The sequence below is a fragment of the Drosophila persimilis genome, unplaced genomic scaffold (genome assembly GCF_003286085.1).
Source record: "Drosophila persimilis strain 14011-0111.01,24,50 unplaced genomic scaffold, DperRS2 tig00000686-arrow-arrow-pilon, whole genome shotgun sequence".
In the NCBI taxonomy this organism is placed as follows: domain Eukaryota; kingdom Metazoa; phylum Arthropoda; class Insecta; order Diptera; family Drosophilidae; genus Drosophila; species Drosophila persimilis.
Genome location: NW_020825336.1, coordinates 968,276 through 994,800, shown reverse-complemented (window position 1 = coordinate 994,800; position 26,525 = coordinate 968,276). Strand labels below are relative to the sequence as shown.

General features: G+C 48.8%; 2 protein-coding genes across 9 annotated transcripts in view; both read right to left on the bottom strand.

Moving 5' to 3' along the window:
* Nucleotides 1–102: 102 nt before the first annotated feature.
* On the bottom strand, nucleotides 103–645 carry LOC6600530. The gene has a single exon (XM_002025681.2). It carries the CDS (start codon nucleotides 643–645, stop codon nucleotides 103–105), a length of 543 nt encoding a protein of 180 aa, XP_002025717.2.
* A 1,573-nt stretch (nucleotides 646–2,218) lies between these two features.
* The window catches only part of LOC6600529 (four and a half LIM domains protein 2), a 58,018-nt gene continuing 33,711 nt past the window's right edge, over nucleotides 2,219–26,525 (bottom strand). For 3 of the 8 annotated variants that reach the window (XM_026991694.1, XM_026991693.1, XM_026991695.1), the window contains 5 exons: nucleotides 11,509–11,709; nucleotides 10,661–10,835; nucleotides 3,685–3,854; nucleotides 3,433–3,619; nucleotides 2,219–3,368 (listed from right to left, as the gene is read on the bottom strand). In XM_026991694.1, the coding sequence (XP_026847495.1) occupies nucleotides 3,211–3,368; nucleotides 3,433–3,619; nucleotides 3,685–3,854; nucleotides 10,661–10,835; nucleotides 11,509–11,709 (891 nt within the window). In that variant the 3' untranslated portion in view covers nucleotides 2,219–3,210. Of the gene's footprint in view, nucleotides 3,369–3,432; nucleotides 3,620–3,684; nucleotides 3,855–4,915; nucleotides 5,148–7,767; nucleotides 7,893–10,660; nucleotides 10,836–11,508; nucleotides 11,710–12,352; nucleotides 12,718–18,015; nucleotides 22,846–23,029; nucleotides 23,102–23,170; nucleotides 25,613–26,525 lie in introns of those variants that run through there. The other 5 variants (XM_026991691.1, XM_002025680.2, XM_026991696.1 and 2 more) reach the window with 5 other exon arrangements.

Below are 26,525 nucleotides of genomic sequence, written 5' to 3'. Positions count from 1 at the left end.
GCTGGGAGCGCAGTCTTGGGGAACGGCATTTTATTGGCTTAGAGCTAGGGACATAAATATGAAATAAATAGTGTATTCCGAGGGGGCTCTCCCTGATTTGGTCTAGTCGGCGCCCTCGCCCACTGTAATGTAGGCATCCTGCTCCCCAATGGCTATCAGATCATCCTCGTCGCCGCCAGTCCGCACGGTGGTGACACCCAGATCCGCATCTATGGCTTCCTTGGTGGGAGCCTCGTCTCTGCGCACCGGCTGACTGGTGTCCGTGTAGCGGTAGACGGAGAAGTAGGTCTGGATGCGCTGGATGATGTTCTCCAGCAGAGGGGGGAACTTATGCTCCACTCCGTCGCCGTAGATCCTGATGTTGAGCTCGCTCCCGCCATGGGAGTGGTGGTTGTCTTGCTTGATGGCCTGCAGGACTCCACGCAGCAGAAGTAGGTTCTGCCGATTGCTGCCGCTCTGGCCTGGGCCCCGTCTCAGTATCAGGGAACCATTTGGCTTGAGCTCCAGATAGCCAAACTTTTCCGTATCCAAGGGAAAGGGCTTATCGTCCCCACTGCCCTTTTCGATGAGAGTCAGCGGCAGAATGGCCGCCTGCAGGGCGGAGGAGAGGAGCACCCAGCCCATGGCCATGGGAATCAGCTGCATCATCTCTGAAGTGGTAAAACTGTGAAGTGGAGACCCTGGAGACCCGCTCTGGCAGTCGCCTGTCGTTGCACTAATTTCGGCTTCGAACTGGCCAACGAACTTATTCCAACTGCTGCGCTTCTTTTTTATCAATTTAACATTTTTTGTGCCTCTTTTGCTGAGCCCTGAGTGTAATTGAACGCTGTTTGTATTTACCTTTGCGCGGCCCGTTTAAGCGGCTGGCACTTGGCCAGGCCAGCAACGTGAGACGTGCCGTGCCCCGCTCTCTCGCTGCGCTTTGGCTTTGGCTTTGAGTCGTTTGCGATGTTTGAGTTACTGATTTGCATTTATTTGTCAATTTTCTGTTATATTTTTCTCCGGCTGGCCCCAAAAAGCCACGCATTTCGCCAATATTCAATACTCGATCACGGCGTGCAGTGAAAGTGTTATATTCCCTAGAGAATTTAGCTGCTCTTTAAAAGGGTTTTGAATAGCTACAATATCAAGAAGTGTAGCACAGGCAAAGTACCTGAAAAGGAATCTCTTTTAATGATTACAAAATGTTACCCTTATTTATAGGAAATACAGATTGGCTTTTTCAAAAATGTTTAAGAGGGTAACGCCACCCTGAAATTTTGCAAAAATTGTCCCCCTTATTTGGAAGACTATGTTCTTACGATCATTTCAAGACGTCGACTTTAAAAATATCTCATTCAATACAACAGTTACGGTCATTAGAAGAGAGCGATGCAGGGAGACTCAAAGTATTTTTTTTGAAAACACACTATTCGGAGCTTTGTACATGTTTCTCCAGAAACTACTACATTCTACATGAAACATCCACAGAAGTATGCCACACAAAGTTAAGCATGAGCAACAATGCTGCCGGACCTTGCGATTTCTGATCTTTCGGTGTCTCGGCCCAAAAGAGCGCTTTGGTTAATTTGAATGTAGAAGTGTATAGATCTGCTTACGAAGATGAAAACTTTGGGATAATCATAGATACTCATTCATATCTGACCTATTATTCATTGAGCAGCAAATATGCACCGGCAACTAAGTTCTTGAAACTATAGCATCCTGTACTCGTGCCGACTAAAGTTGAAAATACTCTCCGTAGAAGTGAAGTTTCTTTCATGAAGATATCTTTTTTCGTTCAGAAGTCATCAGCATCAGAAAAAATACCATTCATTACGACAAAGGTGTCCCGGTTTCAGCCGACAGCTGTGTCCACTATGCATCGATTCCTCGGTTCCAGAATGCGGATCGTGTGCTTCAGATCAACTGGCAAAATCAGGGCATTAAGGATGCTATCCACCGAAATGAAGCCCAAGACTCTGGCCGGCTGGTTGGTCAGATCCATCAACACAGTTGCAATGATCCCACGGCTGAGGCCCATGCCTATTGTTCATTGATGGTCGGGGCTCATCGTAGAGGACTTTCGTAGGTCCTGCCTATGGTGCTCTCTCATGGATTTCTCTCTGTCCCAATGTGGGTTAGCAGTAGAAGGGCACCACCACCACTCTCTCCCCCTCTATGATAGCAGGAGCGTGTTTTGTCGGTTGATGCTGATATTTCATTGAAACAGTATGGATGATAATTTATTAATTTATTTAGATTGAATTTCATTAAGTAGTTAAGGACATTGATATAATGTTGTGTCGCAATTATCATTATTATTTGTGTGTGTGTGTGTGTAATTAGGGCTTAGAGTAGCGGAGTCGCTACCCAAAGCAAGCCAAAAACTGATTAAAAAAAAAAAAAAATGTATAAAGCTAAACAATTAAATTGCTAGGACATGTGTCTGTGTGCGTGCGTGTGTGTGGCTTTTGTTGCTGTTTAATTAACAAAACAATTCACATCAAACATACAAATCGTGTGGTTTTTAATACAATAGAACTGTTTAAGACTGTGCAACCAGCGAGTAGGACACTTTCCCTCTCCTCTCCTCTCCTCTCCTCTCCACTCCACTCCATTTCCGTACCCTTCTCTACTCAATCCCTCTGTCTGTCGCTTGGTTAAAACTTAAAATAAATAAATAAACATACATTTTTCAATGCGGGCAACAATATGTAGTTACAAATGGTGTACCAGTATTTCATATTGGTTTCTTCTCCTTCCTTTTTTTTTTGTGTGTGCTTTTTCGTTTGTTTTTTGTTGTTGTTGTGTTTTGTGGTTTTTGTGTGAATTCTGATTTCGCCTTGAAATGCAATTGCAAATAATAAATATCTATACAATCTCTGATGGTGCAGATAAAGCAAGGACTATCTATCGATTTGAAATTTTACAAAATTTAATTTGATTTGCTTTTGATTTGCTGTAGGACTCATGTTTCACTTTCTGCTTCTTTCTCTCTAATTTCTCATCATTTCTAATGTAAGTTTTAAGGCAATATCTTCTCTTGTATACCGTTTTAATACACGTATATATATATATATATCTTCCTCCTCCCCTCTATCTGGTTTTCCTCATGATTTGATCCATAATTTCGTTGAATGGGTTTATGGCTAATATCCGCTTGTTGCGCCACCGATCTGCTCCGATCTGCTCCGATCTGCTCCGTTCTGCTGCGATCTGATCCGATCCTTACATCAACTTCTGCTTGGCACAGTCGGGGCAGAGGATGTCGGGTCCGTCGGTGATGAAGCCGCGTCCCACCAGACTGGCCTTGCAGCTGGCACACACGAAGCAGTCGTGGTGCCAGTGCCGATCCTCAAACGAGATGAAGCGCGTGCCGCCAATGCCTGGGGGATAAACCATGAAAATGTTACCAACTCCAACGGATCTCAACGCTGCTCATCCGCTCACCTGTTATGGGCTTCACGCAGGCCGTGCAGCGCTTGGCAAACAGCTCGCCAAAGCACTCGGCACAGTAGGGCTTCTCGTCGCGACTGGTGAATCGCTGGCCGGCCAGCGTGATGTTGCAATGGGTGCACGTGAAGCACTCCCGATGCCAGGGCTCGTTCTTGTAGGTAACCCCGCCAGAGGTGATCACCTAAGCGTTGAGAGAGCGAGACATTACTAAAGGATATCTCAAATATAGACTATTGATGCCCCTACCTTGTTGCACTTGATGCAGCGCGTGGCAAACTTCTCCTCGTAGCAGCCGGCGCAGTAGATCTCCTGCTCCCGCGGTATGAAGGACTTGGTGCCGATGGCCGTCTTACAGACGCAGCAGCAGAAGCAGTTCTCGTGCCACTGACGGGTTTTGTACTCCATTTTCTTGGTACCTGCACGAAGGAAGAGAAGGTGGAGTTTGTTAGACTCTGAAATCAATCTATTTCCCAATCAATTTCCGGCTCTGCCGGGAGACCTTGAACTTTGCACTGTGTCAACGTCAACCCACTAACCCAGCTCTTTGGTGCGATTTAATCTAGGGAAAACATCAATTTCCAGCCATCGACATAGCCCCGACATATTCAGGCCGCCCTCAGAGTGGGGCCAGGGCACACTCAATCGCTGGATGGCAGACAATCGGATTTTCAATGTAAAAAAAAACAAAAACTTTTCCCCCATTATGTTTGCCAGACATGCAACATTCTCCCAGGGAATGGCGGGGGTGCCTGTCACGCCCCCACTCTCTCTCTCGGTCCCTCTGTGTCTCCCTCTCTGTCTCCTGAAGACTTCGACATTTTCGTAAACAATTAATGCAGAAATTACGCAAATATTCGGCTAGTCTCTAGACAAAAGCACTCCACTCCAGGGAAGACATTTCTGGTGGTTTTTTTTTTGTTTTTTTTTTGGGCCTCTGTTTAATGTTCCGCTGACTTTATTTATTGCGTGTTCGAAATGTCTGTTGCCAAAAATAAGCAGACACAATGGCAACAACAAAATAAAAGAGTTCAAGATAGTTTTTTCCCTTTTGTGGAAACTGTGGGAAATGTAGGCCGCAGAGCGGGTAATTGAGTGGAAATTATGCTGGCGGAAAATGGCTCTTTAATTTCTTTGAGGCCCTGGGGTTCGCATAAATTCATGGCCCACTTTGGACACCTTAATTTATGGCCCCTACATTTTGTCATATCAAATATCTAGACAGATTTCGTGTCTAGCTTGTTTCAGAGATGTTCCGTAAAAGGTCCATTGATTAGTCATCAATGACAGCCACATCATCCATAAAGATGACGCTATTGGCTCCATTGGCTCCATTGGCACTGTGGCCTGTGGGCGGTTCCTTTCTTCTGCTTCCAATTTGAATAGTTTTTGGGCAATAATAATGATAAATTATGATGTATCATTCCGGCGCTGATTAACATACGAGTAATTTATGACTCCACTCTTTTTGAGGGGTTACCTGCTTTGGTGGCACGCGGATCGCCCTGCCGGCAGTAGTCGCCCAGCTGGCAATGGAAATTGCGATTCTCCTCAACGGCGGAGGCATTCGGTAGGAACATGCTCAGCACGGCAATGTCCTCGTTGTTGTCCTTGGCCTTCTTGATGCGCTCCGCGCCAATGGTCTTTGACTGCAGATGCAATCGAGACTTCATTCTCGAGCTGAGAACATCCACGTCGGTCATGATCGAATGCTGCTCAGAGGATACCAGCCCCCCCACCGGCGGATTAGTCGATGATAAAACAGCAGCGCAACACGAATGGAAAGTGTACCCCAGATGTGGCTTCGATTGTCCCCCTCCACCTCCTCCTACTCCGAAAGTACTTTCTTAATAAGTCACGAAAACTGCCAGTTAATAGATCGCTTCGCCGCGATGTGGGTCAAAAGACTTGGCCCCCACTCCACAGCCCATTTGACCAAAAAGAAGACCAACAGCAGCAGCAGCAGCAGCAGCGGCAGTAGGCCTTATCTTTGGATCTGGATCTGGATTTGGATCTGGCTCTAGATTTAGATGGAATACAAATTTGGCGACGCCAAGTCGAGAGACCATCCACCATCCATCTCTCTCGTCAAGGCGTTGCCGTGCTGACGTGCCGCCGTCCTCTATGACATCATTTGCCGAACAACAAGTTTCATTAAACTTAGCGAATGCTTATAAATAAAATCCAAAGACCCAAAACCAAAACCAAAACCAAATTGGCTATAATAGAAATGAAAACAACAGCAACAGCAACAGCAAAAACAGCTGCCTGCTGATCATAAATCATTAAATAATTAACTTTTTTTGTAATAGAAATACTCAGCAAAAAACACGAATCAAAATTGCTTCTAAATAACTCATGAGCAGGAAATTGTCCGAAAGCTGAAGCTGTGCGAAGGCGCACAGGAAGCACGGAATCGTACGGATAGAATATCTTAACGAGAAACCCACACAATTGTATCTGGGAGATGCGGAGGAGAGATATCATACGAACGTTTCTATGTGGTTCGGCTCAAAGAATGTTGGAGTAATCCCAAAGGCTAAGCAAAGAGAGATGGCAGATTGCAGAGAAACCTCACAAATGATTATTGGATGATGTAAGACGAACATTGAACGGAGGGAGAAATCTATGGGGATAGAAATATCAATGAATCGATGAACTGCTCTCGATCTTGTCGCAACAGCCGAAGATCGGTCCCATCCGTGTTGGATTACTATAGCGTTCGTATGGCTTTTGCGGTTAAATGGTGGGCTGGCATAAGCATCGCTTATTTATAGCCGCCAATGTCCAACATAATTATAACTAATTGTGATGGGTTGTCAGGCGCTCAATACCCAAAGACGTCGCCCACTGACCACTGACAAGGGACGGACGCCTACAACAAACGCCGCCGTCGCCGCCGCTGCCACCGTCGCTGCCGCTGCTGAGGTCAAGTGGATAGACATTGAGATAATGATATATTGACAGGTCGATGACTGCATCTGTGTGCGTGCAAGCGCTGTGATTGATGCCATTTGCTCAAACTCCAGCCCCGCATTCAGCGAGTGTCAAAGCCTTAAAAATGAAAGTGGATTTGGTTTTGCATTTGTCAACACAGAAAAACAGAAAACCGAAAACAGAAACCCACAATCCCTTAGGCCGTGTGCATGGTCTGCATTTTTAATTGCAATCCAGACAGAGGCCATTCGGATCAGCGAAAATATTGTACGGGCATATGCCGTACGAGGAGGGTTTTCATTTAGCGCTGACAAAGTTTTCTTTCTGTTTGATTTTCAAACACTGTCTCTGTCAGGGAGATCTTTGATTTTGACTTTGACTTTGACCCGCAGGGCAGACAGTCAAATGCTGGCTCTGACGCTGGCTCTGGCTGGGTCTCCAGATTTATTAGTTTTTTGTGGGATTCCGTGAAAAGAGAAATTGAAATGGCTTGTTTTTTGTGGCTTTGTTTTGATAAGACAACGATTGACATTCAGCTTTGGCATTTGGCTTTTGGCTTTGGCTTTGAGTGGATCGAATGTACAAGTATATCCCCGATGGGATCTTTAATTAGCCCAAAGCTGGGAATGCTCAGAGCAGAGTAGAGCCCCCAGTAGAGTAATTAAGTGGCAGGAGGGGGACTACGGAATGGTTTCCCTTTAATCGCCAGAGCAACAATTACGGAATCAATTGAAAGTTTCTCAAGCGTTTTTCCAGTTCGATTTCGTTTCGAATTCCGAATTGATATTCAATTGCAATGACAACAGCAGCAATAATCGAAAGAAATTCCACTTTGCGTGCGGCATATTCATGTCTGGGTTTCGGCGGAGACGGGGACGGCGACGGGTACGGGGACGGGGACGGGTTCTCTCTTTTACATGTCTTCCATTTGGCCTGGGTGTTCGCTTACGAATGTGGAACACGTCGATTTGGCCATCGCTTGACATTAAATGCATCCCAAAACGACTTCAAATCTGTTTCCGGTTTTCTTTCTTTCTGGCTTGGACTTGGATTATTTATGAAATTTGATTTTTTTCTTTGAAGGGGGGAAATCCGAGTCAAAGCAGAGGCGGAGCTGCCTGCAGCTGCAACCTGCAGCTGGGGATTGTGTAATCTGTGTGTGGGTTGTCCTCCAACTCCATATTACGTATACGCCCAGGACGTGTGCGCGTTGAGTATACGCAATGTGGGCTGCCCAAAGGAGAGATCTCTGCCTCTGCGAGTACACTTTTCATTTTCGTTGCTGTTTACAAGTGTATTTTCTTTATACACACAAAAAAAAAATGTTTATAATCGAGAGCTGGCGGCTTCTGGGTTCCGTCTCTCTCGATTATGGAAAACTAAGTGCGGAAATACTTTTGTTCAGTTCTTTATTGTATCGCGATGATCAAGAAAAGTTTATGCAGCAATCAATAAAGCTCGCTGCGCGATTGCATGCAACACGTTGCCCCAAACACTATGTTCGTATTCTGTAGCACACAGCCGCGGCACATTCCACGCGCTTTGAAAGCCGCTTTGAGACTGAAACCCGAAGGCCCAAACCGAAACCGAAACAGCAACAGACAACGGAGTGGAGTTCACTCACTCGTTCTGCGGAGCATTCGTTAGCCGGCACTCAGCGAATAGCAACGAATCCACTCAACCGAAATCGAGTTGCTTTTGAGTTGAATGGAATGGAAGTGAGTGAAAATGGCTGCGGTTCGTGCCTGTTGCATGCCGCCGCCGCCTCCGCCTCCGACTAGAGATCATCTTGTTTTCCCTGCCGCTGCCCGTTTAGGCAAGGCAGTCCAGGTGCCATTTCAATCTTCGATCTCCGCCTGCTGCGAGTGTTCCAAAGGCAATTATGAACAGAATGACGCTCACCATCCTCCAGAGATGTTATGGCAACAGCAGAAGCACTAGTTTTGTTTTGTTTATGCAGATTTCCAGATAGTCAAGTGTGCCCCCTTGGCCCATGGCCCATGGCGCATCTGTCAACTAAAACTGGGACTGGGACTGGGACTGGGGTTAGACCCCTTGTAGTACGTACTTGCAACGCCCAGTGGCATTTTGGCTGCCTTCTAATAGGAAATGATTGCAGTTTCTAATGAATTCTGCGACCCGAAGGCGTTGATGCCGAGTCAATTTCATTTTGTTTCGCTTTTGATTAATTCGCTCGACCCACGGAAATGGCGTTGGATGAGACCCAGTGTATACGTGGGATTACCCCCTCCCCCCTCATCGGCAATCAATCAATTGAGTGGCAACAACAGCGACATTCATTAGAGAACTTGTAGAGTAATTGGCCAACAGAAGTTTTTGGAGCAAAGTTGTGCAATATTGGATCTTGGGAAAGAATTATTCTAAGAAGATGGCGATAGCGAATGGAAGAAGCTTCCCTTTTCCTCTTCTCAATCTACAAGAACTCTTCCCCCAAACCGTCGAAAAATCTATATAGAATCCATTATTCCCTCAATTATAAATCCAATATACAGTATGAACCAATGAAAGTTCCATTCAGTGAGTGCCAGATATTTGCACAAATATATATTTAATTATTCCCGCTGATTCCCACCATCTTCTCCATTGCTGTATTCGTATAATAATCATCATTTTTCATTCTAATGAATCCCCCCAAAAAAACCAAAAACAAAAGTCAATTTAAAAGCCACAAATCAAAAAGGAATAAAAATACAAAATCTTAGAAAATCTACAAAAATCTTTGGGTGGGAAGACGCGTGCCTTGTGCGGGCAAGAGAGGGGGACAGGGGGACAGGCGGGACAGGGAGAGATTTGTAATTATTTGTGCGATTTTATTTTGGAGATGAGTCATGATTCTATGGACTAGAAGTACTCAAAGGGGGATCTCAATGGGCAGCAGGGAGAGAGGGCGACTTGTTAGCCAATATGCCAAGTTCTGGCCATAAACAAGTAATCAGCTAATACGAGTATTTAATCAGCGTTTGAGATGTGCTAAGATGACAATTAGCTGATGCCTGAAAATGGTCACTGTCTGTCAATCACAGAGATCCACCTTTGACAAACAAAACCGAACCAGAGACTCCAATGTGGTCGTATATCTTTCTGCGTCTGTCACTTCCCTCTCGTGTGATCGGTGATCCGTGATCGGTGATCTCTGGGATGTCTGAGCTGTGTGTGGTGTGTTTGTGTGTGTGTGTGGGCTGCCTGACATTGAAATATCGTATAATATTTTGCATGTGCAGTGCAAAAAATCAACATATTTCAATATTACTTGTATTTGCGGCTGTTATTGTCAGTTATTGCCGCTTGTTCTACACGTTCATTGGCAACGCGTGGTACGGTGCAACCTTGTGTTAACGCGAAAGTGTCACGGCCCCCTGGCCAGTTTTAGCCAAATTTGGAAGGTGCCGGCGAGGGGTCGCATCGGCATGGCATGGAGTATGGGTGTTGCTGTTGCTGTTTCAGTACGTGTTCGAAGCCGAGAGATCTGCGGCATTTATCAGCCATAAATTTATCATTCACTGACACTCACAACAGTTTCCCCTCGCATTCTGTATTTGTCTTTCTGTCATATTTATTTGCGCTACAATTGAAACCAGAGCACAAAACACCTTGCCACCAGAGAGGGAGAGAGAGAGAGAGAGAGTGGGATAAAGGGGAAAGAGTACAGATAAAACGGGGGAAGCGTGCGATTACGGGTGTGTGTTTTCAGGGTCTGGCGTGGGCTGAGAGCCACAGCCACAGCCAGCGGCAGCGGCAGCAGCCGGCGTGACAATGAACTTGCATTCAACAGACGGCACTCGAAAGAGAGTCGCGTCCCCGACTCCACAGTGGAGACATCAGAGACGCGCTTACGTAAGCATCTTCCCCATCCTCCAGTGTCTCCCGTTGCACTCAAGCGAACGCACTCGAGTGTGGCTACACACATACAGTGCCCACTCGCCAGAGAGCACCCATTGAGAGGTACATGGACTCATGCGAGCCTTCACTGTACTGGCCGGCCGTAGACAACAAATTGGCAGGCAAATGCCATTAATTTCCCCATGCATTGGGGCATTATAAATTGATCAAATTCCCGAGATATGACAGGAACGGAGCGAGCATGGAGATGTCCACCTGTTCTGAACCAGTTTCTTCTAACCGATCACATCCCGTAGCGGTGCGGCTCTAGTACTCCCCCCCCCTGCCCCCTGCCACTAGCCGAGGCAGAATATGTGGCTGGCGCCCGGAAGTATGCCACACGGCAAGTAGGGGTATGGGGTATGGGGTATGGGCTTTTTTTTCTTACCTGCACGGAACACTTCGCCGCAGCCATCGCAGCGGGAGGCAAACTGGGAGTCGTAGCAATTTCCGCAGTAAATCTTATCGGCCTTGGCCCCAAACTGCTTGTCCACCAGCGAGAGATGGCACTTGAAGCACAAGAAACAGGCCTCGTGCCAGTGCTTGTCTTTGTAGGACAGATCCTGTTGGGAAGAGAGAACAAATCGAGGAGTATTAGTGGAGGATTTTTCAAGGGAAATGGTCTAGAAACTTCTCCCGAACATGCCCTTTGAAGCAACTCTTTACGAGTTCTATATACTTCTTTTCCGTTTTCTTTTCCTTATGCCTAATGAAGTATCACTCTCTCTACCTCCATTTATGTATATTTCAAGCTTTTCCTGTCTCTATCTCGATCTATTTTCATGCTGTAATTAATACAAATTGTGGCTAGACCCATAAAAGAGACATAAAACTCACATTTAAGACCCAGGCTATCGAATTTTTCGACATTAAAAATCAATTCCGCTGTGCATTTTGATGTGCATGCTTTCTGGACTATTTTCAAACATTTATTGATTATTTTCAGGCTTTTGTTTATTACAAATTGAGAGAGAAAACCCAAAACAGGCCATATTTAAGTTAAATAAAATTCAAATAAATTTGTAGGTTAGGAAATATAATTACTTTAAATATGAAATATATTTAGATCAAGTATTTTGCACATTAATGGGGGAAAACACTTTAATATTTTAAATAAATATGAAAATTTAATGGCTTTTTCTCTGGGTGGGACCTGAGGTATTTACTGTTTATTGGTTTTTGTGTGCGCCTGTACAGGGTCCACCCACATATGGTTGTTATTCGAGAAGAACTCACCTTCGAATCGATGCCAATGATCTTGTTGCACTCCTCGCACGTGTTGGCAAACACATTCTCGTAGCACTTGATGCAGTACGGATGGTCGTCCCGGATCACGTACCGCTGTCCGGTGAGGCTCTCGTCGCACTGCCAGCAGCAGAAGTGGCCCGAATGCCAGTCCTTGTCCATGGCTTTTGTGTACTCGCCACTGAAAATTAACTGCAGAGATCGGGAGATATAGAGTACATGGGGATCGGATCACTTGGTACAACATTTACGGGGCACAAGGCACAAGGGAATCACAGACGGGGGACTATGGTAGGGGAGTATTCCAATTGTAGTGTTTTTTTATTGTGTTGTGCAGTGTAACTTTTGGTGTGTGTATTCTTTGTGGTTTCGTTTTGTGGCATTGGTTCGGTGTGGGTACATATATGTGTTTTTTTTTTGGAAACAGATAGACATTTTGTGGATACCTTTTAGTAAACGGTCTTGCCGAGGAAAGTAGAGTAGTAACGTGTGTCGTTTTGTAAAAGTTCGATATGCGAGAGTACTTTTGGATAGTTTTTGCTTTTCATTTTTGGAATTTGAGTTTAATTTTGGAAATGTACGAGTAATATTGATTTGGAATGGTTTTTGCATTGTTTGTTGGGGATGATTTCAGACATATCCATCGGAAGAACAAAAAAAAAAAAAAAACAAAAAAAAAACAGAACAAAAATATGAATGGATGGAAAATGTCCGGAAAAAAAAGGGAAACCAAAACAGGGAGACTGTTTCGATTTCGGTTTCGGATACGGATACGGATTCAGATATTTCGGAATGCGCTGTCGGTTACGAACTGCTCACAAAACACGTCACCTACCCCCTTTCCTCAATGGAGGCATCCACCTCCACTTCGCTGATTTGGATCTCCGATTCGCGACGTTTCGACGACGTTGACTTCTTGACCTTTTTCGTTTTCTTCACTTCCGTTTGCACGGTTTGCATAATTTCCACGTCCGCCATCGCGCCTAGCCCTCTCGCTCACTCCAATGACCGACTAAACTTTCTATAATTATTATCTGCTTCTGTGTTGGTGTGTGTGTGCAGTGTGTGAACGTGTCTGTGCGTGTCTGTGCGTGTCTGTGCGTGCCTCTGTGCAGGAGCAAACGCGTTTCGTTTCGTTTCGCTTCGATTTTGTGGCTTCTGTTCGGAGTCCAAGAACGTTTGAACTTTGCCGCCGAGATCCCGATCTCAACTGCCGCAGCGGTTTCCGAAAATGTTTTCGAAACGGTCTGGTCTGAATATTGGCCGCTGCCTCAGCCTGTGCCTCTGCTTCTGGCTCTGCCTCTGCCTCTGCTCGCTTTGTATCTAGTTTCGCAGCAGCCATGTGTAAAAATAAAATCTCGGAGAGCAGCAGCACGCAAACGACAGAGAGAGAGAGAGAGCACGCGTCACGTCACTCTCCCTCTCTCACTCTGTCCATACGAGTAGCGAGAGAACGAACGAACGCATGGCTGATCATCGGGAGAGGATCGGGGTGGGAATGATGGATGGCCTGGCGGCAGACAATGTGGATATTGCCAATAATTAACGGCACTATTGAATATGCATGTAATATGCAATTTCTGAGCTAATGCTTTCTTCAATTTTTGGCCAATTTGTTTGCCATATTTCACGCCCGTTCCTCTCTAAAGAGGAATCACGGTTCAGGTGCCAGAAGGTGGGCGTAGAGGGTGGCACACCTGCCTCCCCACCATGATGTGCCAGGCATTTCAGATACCTTTTATCAGGCGTTCCTCAGGTTTTCCTGGAGGCAACATGGCTGAACCTTGACCTTCGAAGCAACAGGAATAAACACTTTTAGGGGTTCGGCAAACTCCCGACCTTTTGTTCCTGTTACACACAGTATCCACCATACAATATACCCCTATTAATGGGTATAACAGTTTTCAATTTTTCTCCCAAAAAAAATAAATTTCGTTTGGTGTTTTTAGTTCCATTTTCTTTCTGCCTGGCGCTTTGTGCACACGACACACAAGTAGCACTCACCGACACACACACACACAGGCCCAAAGACATACAGACACGAAGAGAGAAGGAAAGAAGGAGAGAAAGGGGGCGGGGGAGGGGCAGCCCTGCCCTCTCCACACTGCACTACACACGACACGATCCCCCACACACACGATCCGTCCATCCATCCCCAATGGAGCATAAATTGGTATGGGTTCTGTTGCTGTTTCTGCTTCTCCTCCTCCGATCCAATGGGGATCTGGGGATCTGCTAGATGGTGTACATATATTGTATCTGACTCTGGGCCTGCACTTATCGCACCCGTGCGGTATTTTCGGTCTCTGGCGTGGGCCATATAGATGTTTTAATTGATCTTCAGCCTTTCAGCATTTGCGTGGGTACATTATCGTAATTATATTAATATATGGCAATGGATTTAGGCATTCTTCTGATTTTCCCCACTCTATACGTACGTATGTCCGACTATTACAGCATACAGACATCATTGAAATGCCAAAAACTGGGCGAAAATGTTTACTGAAATGGGCCAACAACAGGTGTGTGTTTTTTTTTGCGGATTGGAGGTGAGAAATAGTTGTACAAATAATTGGTTGGAAATGCAAAACAGAGACTTTGAAATTCAAGGGCAAAATTATCAAAATAAATATGAATTGATGGGTTATTTTCAAAATACAAAATGTACTTGCATAATAGTTTGTATACCAATATTTTTGAGAGCAACATATAGTATGTAGTGTGTATCCTTTTTTGTGTAAATTGAGTTCTAGTTTCTAGTCGGCTTTATAGACGGATGTTCTTTGACTTTATTCAGGTATTATTTACAGCAAAAAGTACTTAGAAATGTGGATAAATTAACTAATAATTCTGCCCAATAATCTTCATTTTTTCTAAACAAATCCAATCAATTCTCACCCAATTAATAACCAATGTTTACTCACAAAAAATTTCCATTTCCCATAGAGAAATGGACGCGACACCTGAGGGCAGGTGAGGGTCACCAAGGTGAGGGAATGGGCTTGGCAGGCGTTCGGCCAAAAGGCCAACAAAATGCCAATGTGACAGTTCAGTGGTAGAAAGCAATTAACAAGGTCTCCCCCCTCGGACCAGACCCATTCTAGGTCGTATCCACAACGAATAGAACTAGAACTACAACTAGAGGAAAAAAGAAAACCAGCCCAAATCATCTGAATAATAAACAAAATCAACGAAACACAAAATATTCTGGCAAATTAGCCGCAACGAAAAGGTACATCAAATATACACATATATTGTATAGTATATAGTATATAGTATATGTCGGTGAATGCATATTTTATAGTTTGTTGAAATATCAAAATGTTGGATGTAAACTGATTCACTGCTGCGATGGGAATTTATGGGCTTTATGCGAAAATAAAGACGTGGCCCCACTGACGTAGGAATGACAGATGGTAGAGGGGGGAATGGTTGGGTTCCATAATGGACAATCCATTAAGGTAGGACATTGATGGTTGAAGATCGCCAAGAAAGATGAGACGTGCCTTGGGGTGTGGGAGCCCTACGACGGCAGAGAGCAATCAATAATAAGAAAAGGTTCGCTAAAGTCCCTGAGAGAGTCCTCTAGGAGAGATATCTGAGAACCGTTTGGGCACAGATTCCATTCTCTGGGTTCCATGGTCCAATAAGTTTAAGTAGCTTCCAAAAAAGGCCCCTCCATTGAATTCAGTAGGTTCTCTGGGATAATAAATTGTCAGCCGAAGTTCGGCCATTTCCCCCTTTATCGGAATTTTCCTATACGCTCCCATGAAGCATGTACTCATAAAATGTACATATAATTCTCACAAATCTCACATATATACATATACATAGTATATACTATAGTCGGATCATAAAATAATGCATTGCATGTGTAGTATATTAGTGGCTGCTATTTTCGCCGCCACAGACGTTGCCCCACAGTCCCCCAAAGGCGGGGGGCGGCGTGTGCGGGAGGCTGTGTGTGTGTGTATTGCAATCTTTTCAGTTATAAATAAAATTGCAGTTTGCGAATCTTTTGATAAAAGTTTTGTTGCGTGTTTTTTGTGTGATGCGGTGCTCCTCCTCCTCCGCCGTTGATGATGATTGCTGCCTGCTCCCGTCACTCCCGCCACTCCCTCTTCTGCTCCATTGCTCCCCGACTGCTCCTCGACTGCTCCTCTGTTCATTACGATTATTTTGGCATTTTTCACGCGGGCGTTAAGGCGTTAATTGGGTCATAAATTCATATATGTATGCACAGACAGACAGACATATGTATGGCGTATATGCCGCCGTAGACTCATTTGTGTATTTTCCAGCGTATTTTTATATTTTTTATTGGAGGAAATCTTGCCCAAGACGCTGCCTATGCCGGTGGGTGGGGGTGGGTTGGGAGGTGAGGGGTCTATAAGTTCAAGTTTAAGTTTGTCTACGATCCAAGAGACCCATGAAGACCCATGAGACCGATGAACATTTTGGCACATTTTTAATTTTTAATTTGTTTTTAAATTGGTTCTAGAAAAATCAAATGAAAACATGTTTGCTTTTTGCCAATTTATTGAGAAATTCCAAAAATACATGCATCCCAAAGATAAATTGCAAAAATATATATATGTATGTATGTTTCGCGAATGCCTTGCAGCGGGGTGAAACAAAGGTGTTTCATTTAACTGACACAAGAACACAGAAAAAGATATCCATTCAGAACAGAATTTCAAGTGAAGATTTTTCGGAAAATTGTTGAAGGCAAAGAGAAATATTCTCAATATATAATACACCGATGGAAAATATGAAGGAACATGCATAGTATATATAGATAGATGGATAGATAAATAGATAGAACCGCAGGCTTTTAAGTGTGCCTCCGTATGAGAAATGAATTCATGTCAAAGACAGAGCCACAAAAACTATTGAATAAGACTTTTTGGCAGAATTTTTGGCAGTGTTTTGGGTCGGCTACGGATCCATTTGTTTTGTACACTTTCGCATGCATTACGCAATGAGTTTTACAGAAATAAATCCCCAGTTGGAAAAGTGGAAAAGTGGAAAAGTGTGGAAAAGCGTACGAGTAGAACAAAGCCAAAGTGAGCGGCATAAACAAATCACACGAGTGACACACTTTCCTGTTCGGCCTGTCATAAATATTTTCAAAAAGACAATTTCCCCCCTCCCCAGCCCCTCCCCAGCCCCTCCCGACCCGCGGATTGACAGTCGCCAAAATAATTTGTTATCTTCTCCCCCAAAAAGAGGGGGGTTGGAGGGCGGGGGAGCTCCTCCTTTGGCTGACTTTTGCTTAATTTGACTAAGGACGCGACACACAGAACTTGACAGCGACATTTCAGCGTTTCATACAATGAGAAATGCATGGGATATACCTCATAAAAGTGTTCTTTGAGTTGACATCTTCCTCTGGGAACGAATTATCTCAATGAATGAAATTGGCATTTTCGCTTTGTGGCACAAAAAAAACTGGAAATGCATTTGTGGGATTAGCATACTTTTGGGCACACGAAAGAGCCTGTTGGCTGTGGCCTACTTTGGGGGGAAACCCCTTTTTGTGCCCCCAACTTAAGGGTTTTTCTGTTAAGGGTTGGCATTCCTTTTGTCCTTTGTCCCTTTTGGCATATTTCTTGTTTATTTTTGGGTTCCAGCTAACCTTCAAATCGTCCCAAAAATTCCTTTAAAATATTCCCTTTTTTTCTGTCGAAAATTCCTTAAAATGATATGGAAATATTTCTAAAAGAAGTAGAGACTAGGACTACTTTTTCCAACCCACGTACAATCTGTATAAATAGTTTAAGAAATGCGTTAATTAATGAACTAATTCCAAAATATCTCCAACTAATCCTGGAATCACGTCTGATATTCTTTTACGTTTAAGGCCAATCAAATTCTACTTAGTCTCGAGCTTTCCATCCAAGCAACCTCCGTATGAATCACTTAAATCTATATATCTCCCCCCCCCACACATGGTAAGACATGTTAAGACACGTTAAGACGTCTCTCTGTTTGGTTTATGATGCCTTCCCCCTGACGTGACCATTAAAAGTCGAGTAAATCTAAGTATATGGCCAACAATTTGCATTTTGGGGGATTTATGTGTGCTCCTCCCCATTTTCGTTGGGCGCACGGAATGGTATGTCAAACGATGACATCATTCGCGGGAAAGGGGCAGGCGGAATGCAAAAGTGGGCCACAAATACCAAGTGTACAGATACAGATACATATGTACAGATGTACAGATATATGGGCAATTCTGAGACGATTCTCGGTCTGGTTCTGTGAATGTCAGTGCACTTGTTGTTGTGCCCATGGATGGACGACAACAGTCCTCAGGGGACCCTCCTGAATGATCTCAATGCTCGGGCATTTTGGGAATTGGCACAAGCCACAGATGCAACTCGTTTGGGGAATGGTTGCCGATGGTTGCTGATGGTTGATGGTTGATGGTTGACGGTTGATGGGGGGCTACTATTTATAGGAAGAACACGAAATGCTTTTATTTTATTCATTTGGCATTTATTTCTCAGCAATTAAAAAGACAGCACAAAAAAAAAAAATAGATCGTTAAGTACACTAGCATCTATCTATGATGACTAGTTGCAGAGTCCTCTCTTTTTTCTTTGGGAGGGGTTTAGGGTCGTTAGTATAATACACAGTTCATACAATATATATAGTATGGGATCTCTGATCCCATGGGTCGGGCGGGCGTTTACCCTTCAGTCAGAGGATGCGGATGCTGGATGCTGGATGCTGGGAGGATCTATGGATCTATGGCTTGGACGTGGGCTCGTATTCGTGGCTATGAACATGTCTATAAGAAATAGATAAAAACAAACGAAATCAAATGAGTGACGGCGCAAGAGAGCAGCGCCTCTAGAAGATTCATCAAACCAAAAGCGAGGGCGATGGCGATGGCGATGGCGACGGCTAGAAAAGCGGATAAAAGTTGGCATCTTTCAGTATGTCAAAGGTGTCCACCACGGAGCGGGCGGGCACCACGGCGGCAGACGGCGCTGCAGCGGTCAGGGAGGAGGAGGAGGAGGGGGATGCTTCCTCGATGGACGAGGCCGGGGTCACGCACACACTCTGACCCGCACTAACGGTGGATAGCAGATTCTGCTGCGTGGACTCGGGCGTCAGATTGGAGGACACCGACACGGGGGCAATCTCCGCCAGCGCCGCAACCAGGGCTTCCTCCATCCGATCGATCTCTGGGGCTTGCGGTGGCACCATCTCCTCTTTGCTCTCCTTGGCCTTCCTCCGCTTTTTGGTCTTCTTTTTGGGCTGCTCCTCCTCGTCCCCCCTTTGTTCCTGGGCCTCGAACTCTGCAATGCCCTCCAACGATTCGCCCACAAAGGCCAGGCTGCTTCTGGGCGAGAAGAGTCCTCCTCCGCCTCCGCCTCCTCCCTCCTCGTTGGTGAGACTGCTCTTTGAGCTGCGTCGAGAGCGGGACTTCCGCTTGGGTGTCGGTGGTTCTGCTGCTCCTGCTGCTGCCTCCTGCTGCTGCTCCTCCGGCCGTCGGCTGCCGTACATCTGTGTGTCCGAGTCGTTGTCATCGCGCAGCTCCTCCTCCGTTTTGGAGCCCTTGCGCACCTTCTTCTTGCTCTTTTTCTTCTTGGGCTTCTCGCTGCGGACAGGTTCCTCCTGGGGTACTTCCTCGTTGGGGACTTCGGCTTCTGCCTCTGCTTGGAGGCTACTCTCTTCGGGTACATCGGTGAGGATCTCCCGCATGGGACTGCGACTGAAGAGGGTGATGCTCTCGCCGCCAAGGCTCAGGCGACGCAGGTCCACCATCTCCCCATTGGTTTGTTCCGCCTCCTGGAGGGGATCATCATTGGTGTATGGCTCCTGATCCTCATACTGATTGTGATCCTCTACAGCCAGTTCCTGCTCCAGCTCCTGCTCCTCTTCAAAACGATCCCTTTCTTCCTCAGTTCTCCCCCTCATTTCTCCCCCATTGCTGTCATCCTCCAATCGGAAATTCTTCCTCCAATTGTACTCCCTCTTCGGTTTGTAGTTCAGATCCACCTCGATGTCGTCCTCCACCTCCATGCCCGCCTGCAGCTGCGGATTGTAGCCATACCGTGTGCGCAGTCGCGTCGACTGTCTGGCGGCCACTTGGGCATCCCCCAAGTACCGCATTTCCGTGTCCCTCCGCTCGCTCTCCACCAGACCCAGGCCCAGGGCAATGTCCACGTCGGTGTGTCGATGCCGGGAGCTGGACCTCTCCAGCTCTCGTGTCTTGGCCCACAGGGCGTAGCGCTCGCTCTCCGAACCGGACTTTTCCTTGTCCGACGACTCCGGACCGCTCTGGTCCGAGGGCAGCTGCTCCTGGACCATCGTCTCGTACTCCCGCAGGATGCCCGACTGCTTCCGGTTCTTGATGGCATCGTTGTAGATCTGCTCGATGAAGGAGTCGGGGTCGGAGTAGGGCGTGGCCCCGCCCACAGCGCCATCGTCTAGGCCATAGTCTAGGAAGTCCTCCACATCGTCCACCTCCTCCCAGTCCTGGGCCCCACGGTTCGCATAGCGATCCGCGTTCCGTTCGGCCTCCTCGCACTCGGAGGTGTCGTGATGCGACTCGTCCGTGGGCTGTGTGCGCTCGTTGTTGTCCGAGATGCCTTCGTCGAACTCGTACTCGAACTCGTCCTCGTCGTCGATCTCCACCACCGTCTGGCGCTCGTCGTCGCTGTCGTTAGAGCTGCTCCGCTCCACATCCAGGTCCTGCTCCAGATCCTGCTGCTGATCCTCGTCGGCAATGTCATAGCTGTAGATGGCATTGGTGGCATCGAAGGCGGCCGCCTCTGCTTCTGCGGCGAGCACAGCTCGGGCCCAGCTATCCTGATCCACGACATTCTCCTTCGAGGACTCATATTCCTCCGGTTCCAGCGGGTAATAGTCTTCCTTCAGCCACGTTCTGGTGCCCGTCATCGTGCGCACCTCAATCTGAGAGATGTACACATACTCATCGCTGGGATACTCCTCCACGGGCTGCTCCTGGGCCAGCGAGTAGCGCCGGAAGTGATGGTACTCCTCCGGATCCAGATAATCGCCGTAGGGATCGCTCTGCTTGAGGATCGCCGAATCGGAGGCGCGCCGTTCGCTGTCCAGGAAATCGGCATTTAGGTGCCGCGAAAAGTTCTCAAAATTCACGCTGGAGGCCGCCAGCCTGTCCAGCAGCTGATCCTGCAGCTCCCGCTTGGCCGCCTCCTCGTCAATGTCCCTCAGCAGGGCCACCTCCTCGCCCCTCAACGGGGATCGGCTCTGGCTGCGGGAGCGCTGAAATTCCGCCGTGCGATGGCGCAGGTCGTCCAGCTGTGTGGCGGACATGTCCTGCGACATTTCGCCCACGTAGGTGGAGCGCCTGAAGCCGCTGGCCAGCGACTCGTCCTTCATGCGCTGCGTGTCCTTCAGCTCCTCCGCAAAGGTCTTGGGCTTGGCCCCCAGACGATTCTCCGTGAGGGATTCCAGGATGGCTGCCTGCAGCTCTCGCTGTGCCGCCCTATCCGCCATTGGAGCCTCCAGGGACTCGCCCACGTAGGTGGATCGCTTGAAGCCACTGGCCACCAGCTCGTCTTGGAGATCCCTGGCCACCTCCGAGACGGTTCGCTCCACATCTGGCGCCTCTCTGGTCATCTCCTCCACTCTCTGGCGCTCGGATCCCGTGGGACTGAGGACCCGCAGCTCAATCTCCTCGCTGGCATTCTGGAGCTGCTGCAGCGCCTCCAGATCCAGTGCCCGCTGCTTGGCGCTCGTCGCCAGGACACTCTCCACCTCCTCGCTGTTCTTGCGCAGTGTCCGCTGATCGGATCCCTCCAGATTGAGCATCCGATGGAAGTCCTGCTCCTGCCCCGGCGGTGTCTTGGAACGGGAACGTGAGGGTGAAAGCGAACGCATGTCCCTGCCATCCGCAGGGTGATCCGGCTCCTGGACAAACTCATAGACATATTCCACTGTCACGCGGGGCTCTGGTTCCGGGGTCTTGGCCCGCTCCTGGAGCTGCTCGAAGAACATGTCATTCTGGGCAATCAGCTTCTCCCGACGCCTCGTCAGGCTGTGCTCCAGATTGGTGGCACTCGGCAGAGGGGAGCGGGAACGTGAGCGTGAACGGGAGTGGGAACGCACGCGGTTCAGACGCAGCTGCTCGAAGAGTCGGGCCATGCTCTCGGGGGTGTCCTCCTCGACGGCTTCTCCCTCGGCCTGGGGCTCCTCAGGAGGTGCTTCGATCTCGATGGACACACAGGGTATGGGTAGGGTCGCTACGGGAGACTGTTCCTGTTCCCGCAGCTTCTCGAAGATCTCATCATTGTGCTGGATGCGCTTCTGGCGCCGTGTCTCCAGGCTCTTGGCTATATTATCCGCCGTGGGCAGGGGCGAACGTGAACGGGATCGTGATCGGGAGCGCGAATTGCGCTCCGCTCTGAGGGTCTCCACAAACAGACGCCTCTCCTCCAGCGTCGGCTGCGCCTCCTCCTCCATGGGCTCGTCCAGGGCCATGTCGTTGATTTCGATTACGGGTTGGGGCAGGGGCGGCGTCACATTCCCATTGGCCTCCGTTTCCATGGGGCTGTTGCGACCACCAATGCTACTGTCGCTGCCGCTGGAGTTGGACAGTCGTTCCATGATCTCGTCGTTGTGCTTGATCAGACGCTGCCTTCGCTGGCTGATGCTCCGCTCGAGGTTCTCGCTGGTCGGGAGTGGGGAGCGGGAGCGTGAATGTCTCCTTGCATCAGAGGCTGCTCTCTCCTCATGGAGAGAGTTCTCTGTGGGAGGTCCCTCGGCTGGTGCTGGTACTGGTGCATATACCATCGCCACTGGGAGGCTTCCATTGCCCGCATCATCTGCCACATTCTGGACCATCAGCTGCTCGCCTGATGGTGTCTCTGGGGCCTCGTTCCCGTTCATAGTGGTCTCCAGGAGCTGCAGCACAAGCTCGCAATTCAATTCTCCCGACGCCACACCATTCTGGGTGTCGTCGTACACCTCCAATGACTTCTCCAAGTCCGCATCCATGCGATTGGCCACATTCTTGGGCTGTGGCGAGGGATTGCGGGAGTTGGAGCGCGATCGCGAGGGATTCACGGAGGCCTGGAAGTCGTAAAAGTCGCTGAGGCCCTCCATCATTAGTCCGTACTGATCGCGCCAGGGTGCCGTGTCCGGCTGTTGGACATTGATGCGGGGTGTCTGTGGATGCGGATGCGGCTGATCCTGATCCGGCTCCGGCCGACTGGCCGACCAGCGCTCTTCGTAGTGATCCATTTCGTCGATACGCGGGCTGCGTCGGAGACCGGGTGAGCCCCCACCGCCTTTGGACTGCTCCTCCGTTGCGGGGGAGGTTTGCAGCTTCAGGGGAGGGGTAGAAAGCGGAAGCGGAAGTGGAAGCATGGGCAAAAGCGTAGCGGATATGAAAAGCAAAGAGGGGAAAAAGCAGTTAAAGCGGAGAGCAGGTGGGGGTTACGGTTTGGGCTGGGATCGGGGATTGGTTTTTGGGACCTCTGTTGGTCTGCCCTCTGACCTACGCACTTACATTGGATTTGTTGTCGCTGCTGGCGCTGGTCTCCGCCGCTTTGGAGTTGTCCTTGGTACCCTGTTCGTGGTCCTGCCACAAAGGAGATTCGTTTCATTTCGTGAGAGAGAGATCTGCCACAGATACGCTGTTGCCACTTACCGGCTGCTCCTTGGAGCGTTTTCGTTGCTGTTGCAGCAGGGAGGTGGCCGCCTCCTCATTCTGCGCCTCCGTGGCATCCTCGAAAGAGGAGGATTTGGTCTCGTTCTTCGACAGATCCATGTCGATCTCTTCCTCGTCGATGGAGAGAGTCTTCTCGTGCTTCCAGAACTCCGTGTCTTTGTAGTGCTCGGGCTTCACCTCCCCCCACGGATTGGTGCTCTCCTCGCCGAGCATCTCCAGGGAGACGCCACCCGCCTCGGCCTCCGACGGTGGCATCATGTCCTTTGCCGGACTTCGTTTGTGCCGCCTGTGGTGCGACTTGACCCGCAGCGTGGGTTCGCTCGTATACTTGATGGGATTGTAGTCGTCGTGGTCGCCGTGGCGCAGCTCCTCCTCCTCCAGCGAGGTGAACATCTTCAGCTCCTCGTCTCGGGAGGCGCGGGAGTCACGTGACGAATTGGAGCTGCCGCTGGAGCGGCGCTTCTTGAAGGCCCGCCTCCTGCCGGATCCGTCCTCGCGCACCAGCGGACGACTCTTGATGCCGTCAAGGGAACGCAGATAGTCCTCCGTGTACTGGACATCGGGCGTGTGGTCCTCGCCCTCGGGCTCCGGACGCTCTTCCTCCGTGCGGAGCAAATCCTCCGATGGCTGGGTGCTGAATGACGACTGCTGGCTGGAATTCGGCTCCACGGAGGAGCCCTCGTCGGATGCGCCAGGGAACGCGAGGCCCTGCGACTGCTGTCCGTACTGCGTCTTCACTTTCTGCACCATCATGGGCTCCTCGTGCCGTTCCGCCTCCCGGAATCTGGGCGGCAGTATCTTCCTCACGCAGGGCTCCTCCACCACTGGCACTGCTCCGGCGTACTCGGAGTCCTCCTCCCGGCTGTGGGCTGCCTGGAGCTGGCGCTGCTGCAGCATGACCATCTCCTCCTCGGCCTCCAGGAAGAGTCGCGCATTCTCCTCGATCATCTTCTGTTTGCTCTCCGGATCCACTCGGCCGGAGAACAGGCGACGCGACTCCTCTTCCAGCGCCTCCTCCTCCAGCTCGCTCTCTGTGGCGCTCATCTTTCGTGCCCGCTCCGCCGCCAACAGGCGTTCCACGATCTCCGCATCCCTTAGCTCCTGATCCTCTTCGTTACGCTCTTGCCGAACTTCAGCTTCGAACAGGCGACTCTCGTTCGCTTCCGTTTCAGCTTCGGCCAGCTCTCGCTGGCGTTCGGCTTCCAGGCGCCTCTGTTCGGCTTCAATCAGCCTTTTTTCGTTCTCTTCGCGTTCCTGCTGCTCTTCGGCTTCTTGGATCCTTCTCTCGTTGGCCTCGCGCTCTCTTTCGGCTTCGATCAGCTTCCGTTCGTTCTCTTGGCGCTCTCGCTGCTCTTCGGCCGCCTGAAGCTTTCTTTCCTGCTCTTCGCGCAGCTTTTGTTCCTGCTCTTCGCGCTGTCGCTGCTCTGCCTCTCTTTGCTTCTCGGCCTCGATCAGCTTTCTCTCATTCTGTTCGCGCTGCTTGCGCTCCTCTCTCTGCTGCTCGATCATCCTCTCGTCCTCCTCCTTGGCCCTCCTCCGATCCTCCGCCAGGCGGGCCTCGGCCTCCGCCAGCTGTCGTCGCGTCTCCTCCTCAATGCGCTTCTGGCGCTCCAGTTCCGCGGCCAGCGCCTCTCGCTTCTCGCCCGCGGGATCCACGCGGTGGCCCTTGTTGTCGTAGAGGACACCGTCCTGCATGGCCTTGGTGCCGGAGCGCGCCTCCCGCTCGGCCGCCTCGGCTATGTCCTTCTCCAGACGCTCGCGCAGGCGCGGCAGCTCCTCCTCGTCCGCTGCCGCATCTGTGGCCGTGTAGGCGGGATGCTGGAAGGTGCAGTGGTACAGATGCCGCACCACAAACGCACACTCCAGGGCCCCCAGGTAGCCGATCAGCAGCGAGAAGATCAGCTCCCCGATGCCGGTTAGCGCCTCATCCGATGGCATTATTCTCTTGCGTAAGAATCGGAATCGGTACTGGTATTGGTATCGGAATCGGTATCGGTATCGGAATCAGTATCTGAAATCCGTATCCCCTGACGTACAGAATAGCAATGCAAGGCCCGGACTCTCGCCTCCGCCGCTGGTTGTGGCGCGTATTATATAAAATATTCACCACGCACTCGGAACACTCGACATACACTCGGCAGAACACTCACCACTCGCGGGGCACGGCACTCACGTTAATGGCCAACTGATTAGGTAATTCGCCAAAAAAAAATATATATTTCACTTTTTCGTCTTGGCGAATTCAGATGCAAAAGATCCACAAGTTATTGGAAAAAAAAACGACGAATTCTATCAAAAGATTCGAGTCGATCGGTGGCGAGCAGGATGAGACTTTTTTGGAGATTGGGTCGGCGACTACCAGCGCGGGGCAGCCACATATGGTTGCATATGGCCTGGCTCTTGTTTTCCGTTAATCGATCGTCTTGCAACTGATTAATGCCCCAGCAGCGGCAGCCGGCCAAGGGCCCCCCCAAAGAGAAAGAGAGCATCGAATGAATCACAAAGAGCGCAGCACCAAGGCACAATTGGCCAAAAAGCAATTGCCACCAAATGGCGCTAATTGACGGCGGCCAAAGGCAGAGAGAGGATGAGAGAAAGAGCGCCCGAGCCAAAGAGTGAGAGAGTGACAAAAGACAGGCAGCGGCTAGCTGGCAAATAAGCTTTTGGCAGGCGATGGCCACCGATGGATGCACTGCCTCTGGGACTCTGCGACTCTGCGACTCTGGGACTCGGTCTCGGTCGCTGGTTCTAGCTTTGGCCCTGGCGCTGTGTCAAATGCCAAAGCAATTGCCATCGGCAATCGGCAAACGGCAAAAAGCGAATTTTCTAATCAGTTTTCGGGGTCTATTTATGTTTCTGTTTGTGTTTCTGTCTTTTCCACATTAAAAACAATACAAAAAAAAAAACACACACACACACACACACAAATTTTGCCCCGTATTTGCTTTGCTCGCAATTTTCTTTTCAAGCATACAGTGAGCGACATGTGTGTATATGCAGAGGGGAAGAAGAAGTACGGGAGTTCGATATATCCTGCCACAATCTGACAACAGATGATACCCATACAGAATCAATATTATCCGATTATAATAAAACTTTATGGATTGGTAGATAAGGATAAAATACTTAAATATACAAAGTTGTATAGCTATATCTTCTATAACTTCTTGTGTTCTGTTCTCTTCTGTTCTGATCTCTCTACTCTCCATAAAAGTCAATAAGAAGACAATCGTTTCAATCGATTCAATCTACCTAATCTGCAATTAGATATAATTTCTTCTTGAAAGAGGTCTTGAGCAACGAAAGAATATAAAACTCTGCTCTTCTTAGGATC

What these genes read in the sequence shown, in the direction of transcription:
- LOC6600530 (XM_002025681.2), bottom strand. Translation starts at nt 645, where the DNA reads ATGCAGCTGATTCCCATGGCCATGGGCTGGGTGCTCCTCTCCTCCGCC.